The 16,492-nt window shown below is 43.0% G+C and overlaps 1 protein-coding gene across 5 annotated transcripts in view; it reads right to left on the bottom strand.

The window, feature by feature from the left end:
* eya1 (EYA transcriptional coactivator and phosphatase 1) overlaps positions 1–14,081 on the bottom strand; it is a 39,597-nt gene extending 25,516 nt beyond the window's left edge. Inside the window, exons 1-7 of one of the 5 annotated variants that reach the window (XM_069667379.1) lie at positions 13,811–14,081; positions 6,934–7,061; positions 6,359–6,424; positions 5,036–5,113; positions 2,822–2,888; positions 2,295–2,437; positions 1,344–1,466 (exon numbers count right to left, since the gene is read on the bottom strand). In XM_069667379.1, the coding sequence (XP_069523480.1) occupies positions 1,344–1,466; positions 2,295–2,437; positions 2,822–2,888; positions 5,036–5,113; positions 6,359–6,424; positions 6,934–7,057 (601 nt within the window). In that variant the 5' untranslated portion in view covers positions 7,058–7,061; positions 13,811–14,081. Of the gene's footprint in view, positions 1–1,343; positions 1,467–2,294; positions 2,441–2,821; positions 2,889–5,035; positions 5,114–6,358; positions 6,425–6,933; positions 7,062–8,616; positions 8,924–13,810 lie in introns of those variants that run through there. The other 4 variants (XM_069667377.1, XM_069667378.1, XM_069667381.1 and 1 more) reach the window with 4 other exon arrangements.
* Between the last annotated feature and the right edge of the window lie 2,411 nt (positions 14,082–16,492).

Consider the following 16,492-nt stretch of genomic DNA (forward strand, 5'->3'; position numbering starts at 1 on the left):
AAAACTCCAGAATAGCGATCACTCTGTCATCTGACGTGGCTGTCAATTACTGACGCACTTACAGCTACGAGGCCGACAGATAGGCAGAGATAGAAACACAGAGAGAACAGAAAGACAAGAGCAAGAGCATAATACTCTGAAGATGAATGGGCGCATAATACTGTCATCGTGAGTTAAACCACTAAGAGCAGGATAGCAGCTTCTGCATTCTGCCGCACATGCTCCCTCCCTTGTTCCCATTTCTTCCCCCCTCTCTCGCTCTCTCTCTCTGCCTCTCCTTTTTTTCAGGCGCATCGGCTGCATGCTGCAAAACTCCGGCTGTGGCCGACTGTATTTGCTTAAGAGGCGTGGAAAAGAGGCTTCCCCACGCCACATCTGCTGCTGAGCTAGCGTTATTTATTGTGAGATGCTCTGGAGGCTTTTCAGCAACATGTGGATATGTTTCTACTGTCGCACATTAGATATAGCAGGAGAGAACACAAAGACTACGCTAGCTGTTAGCTTACTGTCCGTCCCTAATGCAGGTGGAAGAGGGCTCCTTGAAGTGATGATAACAGAGGCTAATAGAAACATTACATGGCTCTGTGTTTAGAGAGGACAGAGAGAGCAGAAGAGGGGGAGTACAGGGTACAACAACTCATTTTTATCGGTTTGAAGGCCATAAATCTCTCTGGTCTCAGCTCTTAAACAAATACAAATATGATCACAGGGAGAGAAAAAACAAAGGCTGGGGAGTGGGGAGCGACATGGCTAGTGCCTCCTAAGTGCCTGCCATTTTTCCCTCTGTGTTGATTCTTTTAAGAGGAGAGGAGAGGAGAGGAGAGGAGAGGAGAGGGAGGCACGTAACGACCGCCGAGATGCAACCATCTTTTGGGGTGAGGGAGAGGGCCTTGCTGTGAATCAGTCGAGCTCTGCGTGCTAGTAAATCAGGGACAGATACCCTTTTTTTACGGCGAAGAACCCTTATTTGGATGGGCTTAGCAGAGGGAAAACATGGCAGAAAAACTGAGATACAGAGGGAATAAAGTGAGAATTGCAAAATAAAAGAGAAGACAAAAAAGATGAGTACTTTTACAATGAGGTTCAAAGGACAGAAATAGACGCACACACAGAGCAAGACAGGAAAAAACACACCAGCAACCACATTTCCATCATATTTTTAGAGTGTTGGTGAATCAAAATCTGCTTTGTGGTTTAGTAAACCTCTCACAATTTCTGCTGTAAAATTGGACATGTAGCCAGCGGAAAAAAGAGTGATGGCATCTCACACTCATTTCCACACCATACAAAATGTTTTCAGGAAGATGCTACAAGAAAAAAAAGATCCATGAAGATGTCCTCACCCTGCATCTGGTAACTGTAGGGGGCCTGTCCTGTCTGTGGCGTAGTGAAGCCCGAGCTGTAGCTCAGGAAGCCCGTCTGTCCCGGGGATTGGGACTGGCTCAGACCCCCCTCCGTCTTTATGCCTGTCCACAATGGACCTAAATCAGTTAGTGACACCAGATCGGTTTGATGCACAGACAACAGTCAACACAGGTTTAAATTACACAGCACGCTGCAAAGGGACACAGCTTCTGTCTGTTAGCATAACACGCTAATCGCAACGCACAACGCCAATTATCTGATCAAGGATTTTTACTATCATCAGTTTAGTAATATTATCTCACACTGCAGAGGAGCCGTCTACATTGCTGTTAAACCAAAAAGCATGTTAGATTATGTTTTTATAAGTATTATTATTAGTATTATCATTTAAGATGCACAAGTAATAAAACATTCTGCGTGTGTTTGTGAGTTAAACTCGGCGCTGCTTACACTGAATCAGTCACGACGCATTTGCTATGCAGCGGTAGGTTGCAGGACTCCATTCAAATAAACAGTATAAATTCCTCCACATATCTGAGAGTCTTTCGGGGTCAAAACACTCTAAAGACTTTGGACAAATAAAGCCTTCAGTGAGCCGTGTACTCTCTCGCAATGCCAGAGGAGAGCAGGTTTTGTTTGCAGATTTTTATCACTAATCTTTCAGATCTATCGGAACAGCTTGACAAGCAAATTCTGTTTTATTGCAGCGAAGGAGAATGTGCACAACAACCCCACGTCTCTGTTGCTCCTGCTTTAGTGGAGGAGTTTTGGGAACACGGTTTGTTATGAGGAAGGTCCTGGCTTTCAGAAGGGAAAATATTAAGTAGTCTCCTTCTTTGCATGCATACAACGTTAAAAGCATTAATAATATGACATGCATATTTGAGTGGGAAAAGAGGAGGTTAGGATGTGTCGTAGAGAAATCTTACCATAAGCCGGGATGCCATAGGGCTGGCCAGGCTGGGGGTAGCTAGCATAAGCTGCGGCCTGCTGCATTCCTGTGGTGTACTGCGTCTGCCCGTACGCAGCCATATTTTGGGATGAAGGGGTAGGAAGAATATGCGGATATGTTCTGCTATTTGAGAAAAGAAACAAAAGACAGCAAGTCAGAGAGGGAAGGCAGGAAGAAAGGGGACCGTGTTGTACCCCTACAACCAAAACACAAACTCTGCAAACTGACAAATTCCTTGTGATTGTGCTACTTCATTTTAAACACCGAGCCAAGCTGTGAGGCAGATAGCATCACACAGCTCATATACATAGTGCAAGAACAATAAATGGGAAAGGAAATTTTCGCAAGATAATAATTACAACAGATTTAAGAGTGCGCAAGCTGCAGACATCCTGGCAAACAAAGCCGGCCGAAAAGCCCCGATCTAGCAGAAGGATCTAATTAAAGATCCAAATGAAGTTGGATGCTGCTTATTTTTTTAAAGAAAAATAAAAGAAGCCTTACTTGGAAGGGTAAATCTGCGGAGAGAACTGGTGAGTTTGTCTTGGGCTGAAGCCACTGGTTCCAATAGCTGAGGAGAGTTAAAAAGAAAAGAGGCAAGCACATATTTAAACATTAAGAAATAAGGTAAATATTGTCTTTCGCCAATAGAACTTCTGGAATCCAAGGAAACAGTAATTACATTGCATTACTCTATTTATTTCGCTAACCTTATTTAAGGTTGAAAACCGGAGAGCAATAATGAAGCAAAATAATCAGGTAAGAGCATCAGGTTTTTCCTGCTGACCCGCGTATCTCTTTGCTGCTATGACGACCGCTGGTGTAAACACACACAGGATGGTCTGAATCAGAGCCGGCCTGTAGCTTCGGGCTGCCTCGGGCCTTTAGAGCCGCGGCCACATTGGAAGTGACATCACTGATTGCAGGTAATGAGTGCTACTGCATAAGCGTTCCTTCATGAAGCGTACGAGTTTGAGGTTCCACGGTGCTGTTAGCTTGTGGAAGCTCAGCCACGAATAACAAAGAGATGTGAGCTTGATTTGAATCTGCAGAAAGAATTAATGAAGACATGTTTGGCTTCTTTTAGATATACCTTAAATAAACTCTTTTAAATGGTTAAATGTGATTTAAATAAGAGATGTGGTAAATGTTGCATGCAGGTTTTAGTTCCAAATTTGACATATATATATGAGAATAAAAGTTTTTTTTGTCTTTATTAGATAGGACAGCTGAAGAGAGACAGGAAGTGTGAGGAGTAGAGAGTGAGGGATGATATGCACCAAATGATCGTCAGATCAGGAGTCGAACCTGCGATCAGTGCGTCGAGGGCTGTAGGCTCTGTATGTGGGGCGCCTGCTCCACCAACTGAGCTAAAGTAGCACCAAGAATAAAAGCTAAGTTTTAACTCCAGGCTGCAAGACTGCAAATTAGTCACTAAACGGTTGTACTGAAATAAATCAAAAAGTGCTTTAAGTTTGATTAATGATTGTTAGAAAAGTAGGCATAATGAACTACAAAATAAAATGTAAATTTACATATTTATCAATGCATTTAAATTCAATAATACATTTAAACTTAAGAAGAAAAAATTAGCATAATTGATACAATAATAAACACAGTTCTGCAGCACTGCTTCCTTCTAACTGCAGCCGAGTGGCACCGTTTTGAAACATCTGTCTAATTGGTCGTGACATGTAAAATAAGGGATTTGGTTGCGGGGGGAGCGCTAACTGCATGTAACTGTACGCTGTTACCCCTCACACACGTTATTAATATTGAACACTTTTCCCACATCAGCAGCACCTGCCGCTGGACAAAAACTCCGCTCCTCTGAACGGAGCTCTGGGTTTCCCCCGAGGAGGATACGGGGTGTAAGATTACTAAATTTCATTAATATTGTCAAAGACAAAAGTCGTAGCAGTGATTTATTCACTTCTAGCGTGAAGTATCGAGTACTTACTTAAACAGTTAAGGAAATAGAGGAAAATTAGCAGCGAGATAATAGCACGCAGTTAGACGTGGTGCTTTTAATGCATGTTTACAGGAATTATAAGAGAGCGGAACAGATACAGGAGAGGGCGGGAAAAAGAAATAAGCTGGAAAATTATCACATTCGAGATTATTTCTTTAACAATTCCTACAATGCTCATTATACTCAGAGGTTTTATATAGCGATGCCCCTTGTGTGTGTAAGTGTGTGTGTGTTATGTTTCTGTGCAGAGAGGAGGGTGTGAAATCCTGGCTCTGACAGGGCGATAGGGTAACAGCCCGTGGAGAGCGAGGGCCACTGGGACGCCATGTCACTCCACTGGACAGACAGGCTCGGTGCATTACAGGTCATAATTCAGTCCTCACTGGCATGGGAACCAGCAGGGATAACACACACACACACACACACACACCCGCACACATATAGAGGTTCAAGCAAGCACAGCATATAAAAATGCTGACAAAGGTAAGGTAAGAGTCGCTTGTACTTAAACACTCACACACACACGCATTATATTTGTGTTTAGCTGCAGGGACACTTCCTGAGGCCTCGGCTTATCAGTCACCCATCTGTAGGCTCATCTCTCTCTAATGAGTTCTGCAGCTGTGGGTGCGTCTGTGTTAGTGTATGTGTGTGTGAGAGGCAGACAGACACATGAGTGGACACACACACACACACACACACACACACACACACACACACACACACACACACACACCAGTGCTCACCTGATCCTGAGAAGCTGTCTAGAGAGGTGTCTGCTACCGAGGTGGCGATTTCGCTGCTGCTCATTGGCTCGGTTTTAACTGCAAACAAAGAAGCCACATTGTCACCAAAAGCACCAAATCAAGTCTGGAAAAAAAAAAGACAGAAAATAAAAATATTAGATTGATAACTAATTTACTTTTTAACTCATTTAACTCAATAAATTATATTTTGAAAATAAAGCAAAAAGTTACTCAGCTTAAATTAAAACAGGGAGGGAGGGAGAAGTCAAACAACATTCCCACACAATTTAAAATAATGTCACAATATTTAAATGCAATATTTATCGGTTTATAAATGTGTATATTTTTATTTCATTTTCAACTTTATTTTTTTTTAATGGATTTTATTTGATGCTACAAGAGCGTTAAGTTAACTTTACACAGATCTTTATCGTTCAGCCTGGAGAAAAGCCTTTTAGATTAAGAAATGTGCTTTTTTTACGGACTAAATCAAACTTTAATTTGACAGCTCACTCCACATATTAAAAATAACACACTCTTACAATATGTCGTAATAAATTACCGTCTTCTCTGCACTTAAATGTAGCATGAATCGCAAATAAAAAAGAGCTCCGCAGGGGATGTAAAAGTACAATTGAAACGTCAAGGAAATGTATGGTGTATAAAATCTTTTTAAGAGTGTAGCGAACGCTGTTTGACCTCCTCAGCGTCAGATCTGTAAAGACAATTTCACAGCTTTCTGACAGCTCAGGAATCTTTGAAATCAATCCATTTCTCTTCAGGCGAGCCGGAGGATTTTTTTTTTCTCCTCTTTTTTGGCAAAACAAATTGACAATGTGGGCGAGGGAGTCATGCTCCGAGGAATCCCTAATGGTTGAAGAAGCCATTTGCTGTCATGTTTTACATGTTTCTGCTATGCACAGTCAGCGCAAAACATATGTTGACAAAGGGGGGCGATTCTTTTAAACAACACACCGATGGAGAAAAAAAAATAGTGGTAAGGTGCATGCATAAACGAGCACACACTCAGGCCGCAGAGCACACAATAACCACTGTGTTCAGGAAACTCACAGTGTGCACGTTCACATTCTGACCATTCATAAACAATGGACTCAAATCCAGTGTGTCAAACCATGCTCCAAACAGAACACCACAACAATTATACCAAAGGGTTTCTGAATGAAAGGCACAATAGTTGAGGATTTTTGCAGCTGATAAACGCTGGATTTTGAGGACATTAGTTCAAATGTTTGCTTTCCAGTGTGGCTCTCTGGGGGAAACACCAACTATTGTCCTTTCATCGTGTCACAGGAGGAGACAAACCTGCAGCGGACTGTGAGTTAGAACCTAACAACCAGTCTGCAGTGGTAAGCATTGTGATGCTATCACCTACGGGAGAGAAAAAGTGGCAGAGGGAGACATGACAGTCTGCGCAGAGTCGGGTCGTGTCTCATGAACACACAGAAGATTACGTGACATGGGGGGGATGTTTTTAATATAGCTCTCGTGTTGGTTTGTGACATGGGCTCGAGTGCTTTACTAAACAAAGGCTCACATTTAAGCGCAGGTGAATCACCTGAGTAAATAACTACGTACTGTAGGGACCTCATGCAAAACTCTGTCATTTCCATGCTGTGGGCTTTGAATAATTACATGGTTACTTAAATAAACAGCTAATAGGCATCGGGAAACAACAACTAGCAGCACTGCACTGTTTAAGCTAGAAATGCTACGGCAGTCTGTGAGGTTCAAACTAATCTTAATATAAAGGGCTTGTTTAATATGACATTACTGCAAAAAAAGTATTGTAAATTCACCCTAAAAATAATAACAAATTGGATACACCATTCTCAAATGTAGAATAAGTACCACACACACACACACACACACACACATACCTTCAGTGCCATTGGGTGTCATGGAATTGTTATTGATGTGGGAGTTGTCGAGGTTGGGACCATTAGGAGATTCACTGCTTCCACTTACTCGGCTGTGAGGACTGGCTAGATCCTGCATTTCCATAGACCTGACGAGACACACACACACACACACACACACACACACACACACGCGCAGACACACACATGCACACAGCAAATCAAATTACATGTATCACTCTGGTTTCACGGAAGACACGCAGCCCTGATTCACAATCTAGCGGACACAGTATGTATAAAGCAGGAGGCCCGATTTAGATACATAAATGGCGATTAAGTTAAAAGTTAAATTAATTAGTTGCTTAGCAATCAATTAATTTTACGATCTATAATTTAATGCAATTTTTACTGTGTTTAATGTGATATTTTCTATTATATTACATTAAAATGTAATTTACAAAATTACAATGTGACAATGGAGGCAAAAAATGGCAGACGCACACACGCACACATGCACACACAGTAACAGTAAAACTACAAACTATGACAGGAAGAGTAAACATTTACACATGACAATTTCTTATTCTCTCACTGTTTTAAGACGAGCACACAAAGTGTTTACTGTCCACTTACTCGGCTGAGTCTTTAAACTAAAACGGCCTTAAGTGTATATATATGCTTTTGTGTGGTATTGTCGACTGTTAGCAGATGTCTGCTGGTTTGAGGCGATGCTTAATGCGCCTGTTAAAAGTGCAGCACTCTGATTGTGTGATTGTCAGAGCCCATGCCTCAGTGATGGGCAGATGAGAAGCTCATGAGGCATGTGTTTGCTCTGGCAGCCTCCTTAATTGTTCCTGTGTTTATACAAAAAAAGAGCACGACACTAAAAACGCCGCTCTATCTTCTGGTTTGTGCGCACAAAGGATCGAGTATAAAGACGGTACGAGTGATTTGAAAAGCACGGCCACAATCTCTAGAACCTTATTTGTCTCCGCCGCTGCTCCCAATGCAACAGCGAGTTAATGAAATTAGGACAAAATGTTTGCTGCCATTTACAATTATATTCCAGGGTTCTGGGTATCTCTGCTATCGACACACGTCGGCCTTTTACACGAGGCCACAGAGATAAATGCTGAGGAAACTCTGGGCAGGCTGAGTGCTATCAGATGGCACGAAGAATCCAGAATTATGCGATAAAAAGATTACATTATGATATGCATTTACTCTATTTAAGATGTTATTTCACTGTTATGATATTATGATACTTTGCTTGGCAGATGTGCTTCTTTCTTGTGGTTTAAGTCCAATTTAATTAGTAACGGAAAGAAAATATATTATAATCTTTTATCTTGCAAAACAGAAAGATAAAATAAATCTGCAATAATAAAAAACAATAAAAAAGGCTCCGTCTGCATTCGTCACACATATTTCAATAATTGATTTCTCTCCTAAAAATATCACACCCTCCACAGTTGCAAATAAAAGCACATTCTATCCTATTTTTCACACTCACTACTTAATCCTCCTTCCTCCTCCCTCGCCCAAACTTTTTCCCTCATTAGCTGACGCCTAAAAAGCCACACAACCCAGAAGGCTTAAGCAACCTGACAGTTGTTAAGCAGAGTGTCTGAGTGAAATCTCTGATGCCCTGCAGAGCGCTACAGGTCGCTGATGCTGTTGGCGCCGGCTCAACACTGCTCTTACCTGCAGCTAGATGGCTTTGAGTCCTCACAAAACCACACTCCCCTCTCTGTGCTCTGCCTCCACCTGCCCCCGGCAGAAACAATGTCACTCCTTGTTACTGCAGCTCGATGTCACAGTCCAGAGCCATCCGTGACACAAAAAGGCTTGTCTGAGAAAACATTATTGTTATTCGGCCGCAGAATGGGAAGAGAGGGCTCGCGGGTTGGAACAGAGGCGCACATTGTCTCCTCTCCGAGCCGCGGCTCTTACTCCACTGTTGTTTCCTCCTCCAGGTCCTCCCTCCTCCTCCTCCCTGAGCGAGGGGAGCACGGCCAAATGACGGAAAGGTGATTCATCATTGGTCTACGACAGCTGCAAACTGGATTAGCCCTCCCCCAATCAACATGCAAAGAGGCTTAGCCAAGGTAAGCAGGAAGGGTGGGTGGGGGGGAAGGTAGGCAGAGGGTTGAGGGGTGAGGGGTTGGGGGGGGGGGGGGGGGGTGCCTGCCCGCTTTGCTGCTTGAGGTAGCCTGCTGCTGCTGGAAGGGAAGATGGGACTTGTTGAGCAGAGGCAAGTCAAGCGTGACACCCCCAGCATCTTCAGCAGATCTTTCATCTGCAATTGACACTATCTGAAATTTATCAGCACTCCCCCCTCGCGGCATACTGACAGCTCCTAATGACCGTCAGGGCTGCTTCCCGCGGGCCTGCCCCGGCCTGGGGCCATGGTGCAGAAACACACAACTTCCTAACTTCACAGAAGGCAGAAAGAGAACATAGACACACTCCACCATCTTTCTTTCTCTGTGGCTTCTGTCTTTTTTTTTTTTTATTCTTTGTTTCTGCAGACGCATAACTCACGTCTGCATCTGTACACACACACTTACGCACAGGGCACTTCAGAGGCCCCCAGATCAGTGGTGCAAAAGCGCACACACACACATATGCAGGGCACTTTAGAGGCCCCCAGATCAGTGGTGCATCTCAGACAATGAACGAGACTGGAAACAAGAACACGGAGAGCATATGGAGCCACATATGTTTCCTATGACGCTGCGAATGCCTCTATTACTCTCCTTTAGCTGACAGTTACATTTGGCTGTCCACTCCCGCTCTGCTCGTCTCTCTGCGAACATCAAGCAGGGCCATATACATGCGCGGCTATAGCACTATATTAGAGCTGACTCCGGCCCACCATAGGAATACAGGGTCCATAGGAGGTCAAAGGTATTCAACTGGTCAGGAATAAGGGGAAAAAGAGTATATAAAGTATTTTTTTTTCAGAAATCCTGGCATGATTTTTAATGGCTGACTGTTTACATGAGCCAGAGTAACCTGAGCTGCATGGACTTAAGTTTTTTTTCCTCCTTTTTTTTTTTTTTCTCAACAGGCTTTGCTCTTCACACCAAGGGAAAGCCTTCATGAATACCATTCTAGCTTTGCAAGTTGCCTCCTCTCACCGTGCTGAGCTTAAAGCTTTCTGTGCAAAACACAAAACAATTATGCTTCATTCTTAGTCAGACGGAAGCAGTGCCTCCTCCTGGCATTTCCCAATGCTCAAATATGATGTTAAAAAAAGAAAGACAAAAATATCAATGGAAAAGAAAAAGTCATGAAGCCATGAAGTCGAAAGAGAAACACATTTTGCCACAGCACATTAACAGCGATCACAGAGCTGTGGAGAGAGTGTGTTGTGGTGGACTGATGTGGTGTAGTAGGAGTGTGTGTGTGTGTGTGTGTGTGTGTGTGTGTGTGTATGTGGCTTGTTTTCTCTGTTCAGCAGTGCAGGCCAATGAAGCCATTACCATGATGGTGTGTCAGCCATAGCCAGCAGGTGAAAGCAGCCAGGTGAGGAGAAAGATAGAGAGAGAGGGAGGGGGGAGGAAAAAAAAGGAGGAGGGGGCAGGGATTTAAAAGCAAAAACAAGCCTGTCTTCTGCGCCGCTAAATATTTATTGTTTAAAGGAAAATCTCTGATGTGCATCTTACTTCAACCTGAACTGTCTTTGAAGCTAGCAAGAACAAAGCCGGGTTAGATGAAGCGCTGGAAGTGTCATCAAGAAGGGAAGTGCCACAACACGTTGCGCTCACGGTTGTTTGCTGGCCCTTGTTGCGCTTTACTTATTTCCAGACCTGCGTTTCCAAAAGTAAACAAAGCCAAGCTTTTAGCGGGGATCACCTCAGCATGCAGGCCGTCTGACACGGCACAAATCATTCCATCACCTTTGCTATGTTATTTTTTAAGAGTTACTAAGAAAAGTTTATGTTTAATAAAAAAAAAATCAAAGATAGGAAAAAAAATAGGAGTGACTATTCTTTGTTTGTTTTCGTCCTTCTCCCCTCCCTGTGTCATCCTCCCGAGAAATAAACTTTGAAGGATCACAGCCCACAGTCTGAATTTTACAGTCTGTGTAAGCCATGTGTTGTGAGTTACAACTTTTTGAAAAACAACGCTTTAATCAAAAATCTAACTTTATAACAACTAATCCCCACTTAAGCTGGTCAGCTGAATCCACATGGTGGCCCAGGAAAAATAAATCCACTCTCAAAGAATGTAGATGCAGACAACAATTGGACACAGATGTGAGTGGATTTAGGCACAGTTTACAGAATGCTACACTTCACTGGTGAGTCGATACGTGGCTGAAAAAACGACGGCTGCCAACAAATGCAACATCACATAGCATGGTGTTTTATTCCTTCACAATAAGATGCTTTTTTTTAGACGTATAGAGGACATTTACAATAATGTAGGGGGACTTTTTAAGGTGGTTTGTCAGAGATAAAAAATAAAAACACATTTTTTTGTATGTTCAAAAATGTATCGATAAAGCTGCACGACTCTAATTAAAAGCACAATTATTAACACATGGCGTTTGTTGATGTGCAATTTGTCTCTCTCATTTGGTCCAATTTGACATGCTGCTCCGGCAATTCGCTCAATAGCTACATTAAATCTGTTAATACTGTGCTCTTCAACCCTCTAAATTATTTCCAGAAGGCCGGCTCGCCTTTTGAGGGGCCATCAAGCAAGATTTAAGGTGCACCTTTTATCACAACCTGCCGACCACCGTGACCAACGCAGACCGAGAGGGGCTTTACACGCAGAGATGAAAGAAGGCCCGGTGGACGAATCTTGACGATTATATCACTTGAATGCTCGGGGCGTGTTATTCTAATTGGCCCTAATCTGAGACAGTTATCTGTTATGTTTATGAAATTAGTATCTGCACAGAAGAGGAAGCAGGGGACATTATAACAATGCTCAGATTAAAAATGATAGTGCAGTCTTTAATGCAAAAAAAAACGAAGAAAATTCCAGCTCAGTGTCTTCCATTTTATCTTGCACAAGCAAACATATCACCATTTACAAACAAACACACAAGTGGCTATTAGTGATTGAAGGCCTGTTATGGCAATCAACACAATCTTTAAAGCTCATTTCCTGTTCTTTCAGCCACATATTCAACATCCAAACACTGGCGTGTTAACAAAATAAAAGCCCAAAGTGTTTAGTAAACAACCCCTGCCCACTAATCACCCAGTGTGAGCTACTTAATAGCAGCTCCACTATTTCCTTCTTCTTTCTCTCGCGCTCTCTCTCCCCCTCTCCTTCTTCCTGGATCAATTAGCCCTCTGTGTCTTTCACCATTTTCAATCTCCTCTCCGAGAGAGGAGGAACGAGGGCTCAGCCCCGGCTAGACACATATATACGGAAGACATCAGGCCTTTGGGCAAACAATGCCACCGTCACCGCCGACCACTCCTGCTTGTACACACTGCTGCTGCTGCTACACATGCACGGAGAGACCCTGATGTGTGTCCCGGCGCAAAGCAAATACACAGAGTAAACAGCCCCAAATCAGCCGCTTCATTATCTGTTAATTGGATAAATAAGGTTATTGTGTGAGTGAATGGCTGCAGCAGGCGGTCACACACACTGTCATGTTTGTCTACACGGAGCGGAGGCCACTCTGAAAGCTCTCCTGACCTCTTTATTTCCTCTCTTTCATCTACAAACACACACCTTACTCAACAGCTCAAAAGAGCAGGGGTTTGGAAATTACAGGAATTAGAGGATGAAAAAGGAAAGGAAAAAGCGCTCAATTTAAAAGAGATGAAAAGTGCTGTACACACACGTAATAATTCCCTGACTTGTGATGTAAGCCTGTGATCTAACGCTCGACATTAAACCAGAACATCCTTCAATTAGAGGAGCTGGTGATCACAGCCGGTGAGTCATCTTCGCTACACGCGAGACACTGGCGAGCGGAGACGCAGCACGGCCGGGAGTCCGGGGGCCTGTTGTCTTGGTGAGACGCTGAGAGGCTCTCAGGTCTCCCCGCGGCATTCCTGGCCTCAGCAGATGGCATTAGATGTCAACTGCTTTAACTGTGTTGCTTTTTGTTTGTTCTGTCAGTCAAAAAAAAGACGACTGCAGGGACGGGAGTGTTTGCCTTGCCTGATCAAAAATGTAACGTGGGGCCGAGGAGGAGAGGATCCCATGTTTGAAAGGGGAATACAATTACAGTGTTTTATTTTTATAAGCTTATTTCAAAATAAAAGCATGAAAAAATCTTAGGTTAGGAATTTTAGGATGGCAATTTTATGTAAATGTAATTTATAATTACAGACAAAATTGAGTGTTTAATTTCTAAACTATTGGACACACTGCATGCTTTATAAAATATAATGTAGTGCAACATTTTTTGCAATTATAAAATCTATTGTTCTATATTATAATTAGTTAGTTACTTAAAGAACATGATTAAATTGACAGCTTTATCAGATTTGGATTTATTTTAAGTTAATTAAAACACTCGTCTGGAGCAGGAGTTTTCTCTGCGATATATCTTTTATTATCAAAACAATACAGATAAAATGTAAAAATTTCCTTTTTTGTTGAAATTGTTATAATTGTATTTTTTGAGTGGTTAGACAGTGTTGCTTTTTTTCTACAATAATTAAGATGTAGTCGGATGTTTCTCCGTCACTTTAAATGACAAGATTAGTGTAGAAATTAAATTAAAACTACTTTAACGCTCCCTTCATATTACGTGAGAATTATAAGGTTAATTACAAGGTGATGCAAGTTTGTCTAATGTTTAAGATAAATCCCCTCACACATTAAAAACACTCAAAAGCCACACAAGTTAAGAGAAGACATTTAGAAAATGTACACATGAGCGTAACGTAGAATTTAAAGTCATACTCACTACAATTTTGGTGAATCCCTGGGTGTTTATCCCTTCTTAGGTCTTCTTTTTAAAAATAAATCTTCTACAGAATCAGTCCCGCAGAACGGACAACAAAACTTTCTACAGCAGCTCTTCAGGTGTCGGTAGAATCTGTAGCACAGTGACCGTAAACTACAACACGACTTTTTTCTTTTTCATTTTAGGTGTTGGAACCCATGGAGCCCCCACGCGCTATCTCAGGAGACCCGGTCCTAGTCAGAAAGAGAGTTGTCCGATTACTGCTTCAGGCAGTGACTAGTGAGTGTCTGAGGAAGAGGGAAAAAAAGAGAGAGAGTGAGAGAGAGAGAGAGGGAGAGGGAGGGAGTGAATGAGGGAGGGAGAGGGAGGCTGCTGCCGTTTGAAAAAGCAGGAAAGTTGCTCGGCGGTGCTCTCTCACAGGAAGACTTTGGGTCTGGAGGAGGCACAGGGGAGTTGTGCCTCACACCAGCTCCCCATATGTCATTCACTCACAGCTTTAAGCAATAGAGCCCTCTCCAGATTGTATCAGTGGAGACTTAAGACAATGAAACGGCAGATCTCTCCACCGGCCTGCCTGTCCACTGGAACACACGGCTCCGCTCGCACACCCCAAGGGCCCACACTTTTCTTCTCCCCCTCATGTTTTTGTAATGCTCTTTTTTTTTTGTCTCACCACAAACCACATTTTTTTCTTCCACTCTTGCGAGTCTTGCTGGATTTCTCCTTGTCACAGAGGGACTTCAGAGGGTAAACAATAGCTTAGGTCATTAGCTTAGGTGATGGGAAGCCAGAGCGGCCCGAGCGGCCCGTTTCTCTGTCCGTCTCCCAGCGGCAGCCTAGTGGAAGTCCTCCGTCAACACATGCGCGGCACGTCTGTGTGCGAGGTAATGACTGCCTTCTGTCTGCTCCAGGTTATTATTTCAACTGTGCGAAGCTGCCGCACAAGGCCACGCTGCTACTGATGAGCTCAAACTGGTGATTTATCCAAGCTGGTGATGAGGCTTGTACAGCTTTTGCTTCAATATGTCATGCCATTTTTTCCCCCCCAAGAATATCACTGTGTGTAATGGATGGTTTAAGAGGTCAATGGAGCATTTAAAATTTGTTTGATTTCCACGTAATAAAACTGCGGGTGCAATAACAACTGTACTACTGAAAAATGATTACCCAGACAGAGGAAATCATACATTTACTACGGTAAAGAGGTGGTGAGAGAAGAAGAACACCCACGGCTGGAAGAATAGTTTACTGTGTTAGCGGTTGGCTGATGTGTGCGCTGCTTGTACCTTCTCATCAGCGGGTGATGATAGGAAATAAAAAATGAAGAAAGAGCACATTCAAGTCCTTTCTTCAGACTTTACAGACACATGACCGATTTATCCGCCAATTCCTTCTTGATCAACTGTGGAGTTCACAACCCCGTACTGAAAGCAGGTCACCACCGAGCAGCCTCTGCTGCAGCAGCAGCAGTCAACAAGGAGCTGACAGAAATAGACCCGAGCTGGTTTAAACACACTGCAGTAATAATGCAAATGCATGCGCTACACAGGTGAATCCATAAGCTCATGTTTCAATATCCTAGCATGAGATATATTGCACAATGAACCGCTTCTTGATAACTCGATTGACTAATAGAAGCGCGGGGACTCTCAGGTAACGATTTCTAATACACGTGCCAGTCCTGCGTTTACTCTGCCGCTCCGTTTTTTTTCAATAAGCAGCTGTATAAAATTAGCCCGAGATGTAATTTTGCAAGTGAGTTATTTTCAAATTGCACAGTGTAATTACGCCGAGTTGTTTATGTCTCAACGACTAAACTCAGATTTTCCTGCAGAGCTCTCCTGCATGCAGAGCCGTGCAGTATGTTTTGAATCAAAGGCTCCAATCAAGCGTCGAAGTTCTACGAGGGGATGTTCTTGTTTTCATGTTGCGCAGCATTAAATAGAGTTTGTAAAATCGAAGGTAAAAGGTAGTTAGAGATAAACCTCATTAGCAGAATAATTTAAAGCAATATAATAATCTTTCCTGCAGCTATAAAAACTGTGTACTTAACAGAACCTTCTTCATCTGCCAAGTGGAGGCTTAACAAAAGATGCACTGATACCGTCCGGCTGACATCAGCGCTAAATCGCCACTTGCCAAAAACTAAATCAAGTCAGAAATTCGAGAAGTGAGCTAAGATTAAATGCGAAGCCGTTCTTTATTAAGGATTATCTTGATGGGACTCGATGGTCTTCATGTGGGGCTGCGGGGATGCCTGACTGCAATTTAGAGTGAGGAGAGATCTGCACTGTCCTCCTCTGCCAACAGGTTATCCACTCAGCTTCTCACACGCATGGAAATAGACTCAAACGGTTGATTCCTTTTTGGAGATAAGAAATGGAGAGTTAATGTTCATCTAACTCTGCTTGGATGGTTTAAATCCTCTCCTTCGTCTGGTGTTTACTTATCTTGACGGAGAGGACATGAGCAGCGCGAGAGCTACGGCGACGCTGTGACAAGGGATCAAATGGTGCAGATGAAACGAAACGCTAACACCCCGGCGACACAGTTGCAATATTTTCATATGCATATGCTGCAAATTTGTTTGGTTAGAGCTACTACAGTGTTTATACAATGTCACACATCGGGGGGGATCAAGTTCCTTTTTTGACAGAGGTCTCAGCGGAGCGTTGCGCTCCA

This window comes from Semicossyphus pulcher, unplaced genomic scaffold (genome assembly GCF_022749685.1).
Source record: "Semicossyphus pulcher isolate SPU_LCO1_2020_fin unplaced genomic scaffold, fSemPul1.0.p SCAF_18, whole genome shotgun sequence".
Taxonomy (NCBI): domain Eukaryota; kingdom Metazoa; phylum Chordata; class Actinopteri; order Labriformes; family Labridae; genus Semicossyphus; species Semicossyphus pulcher.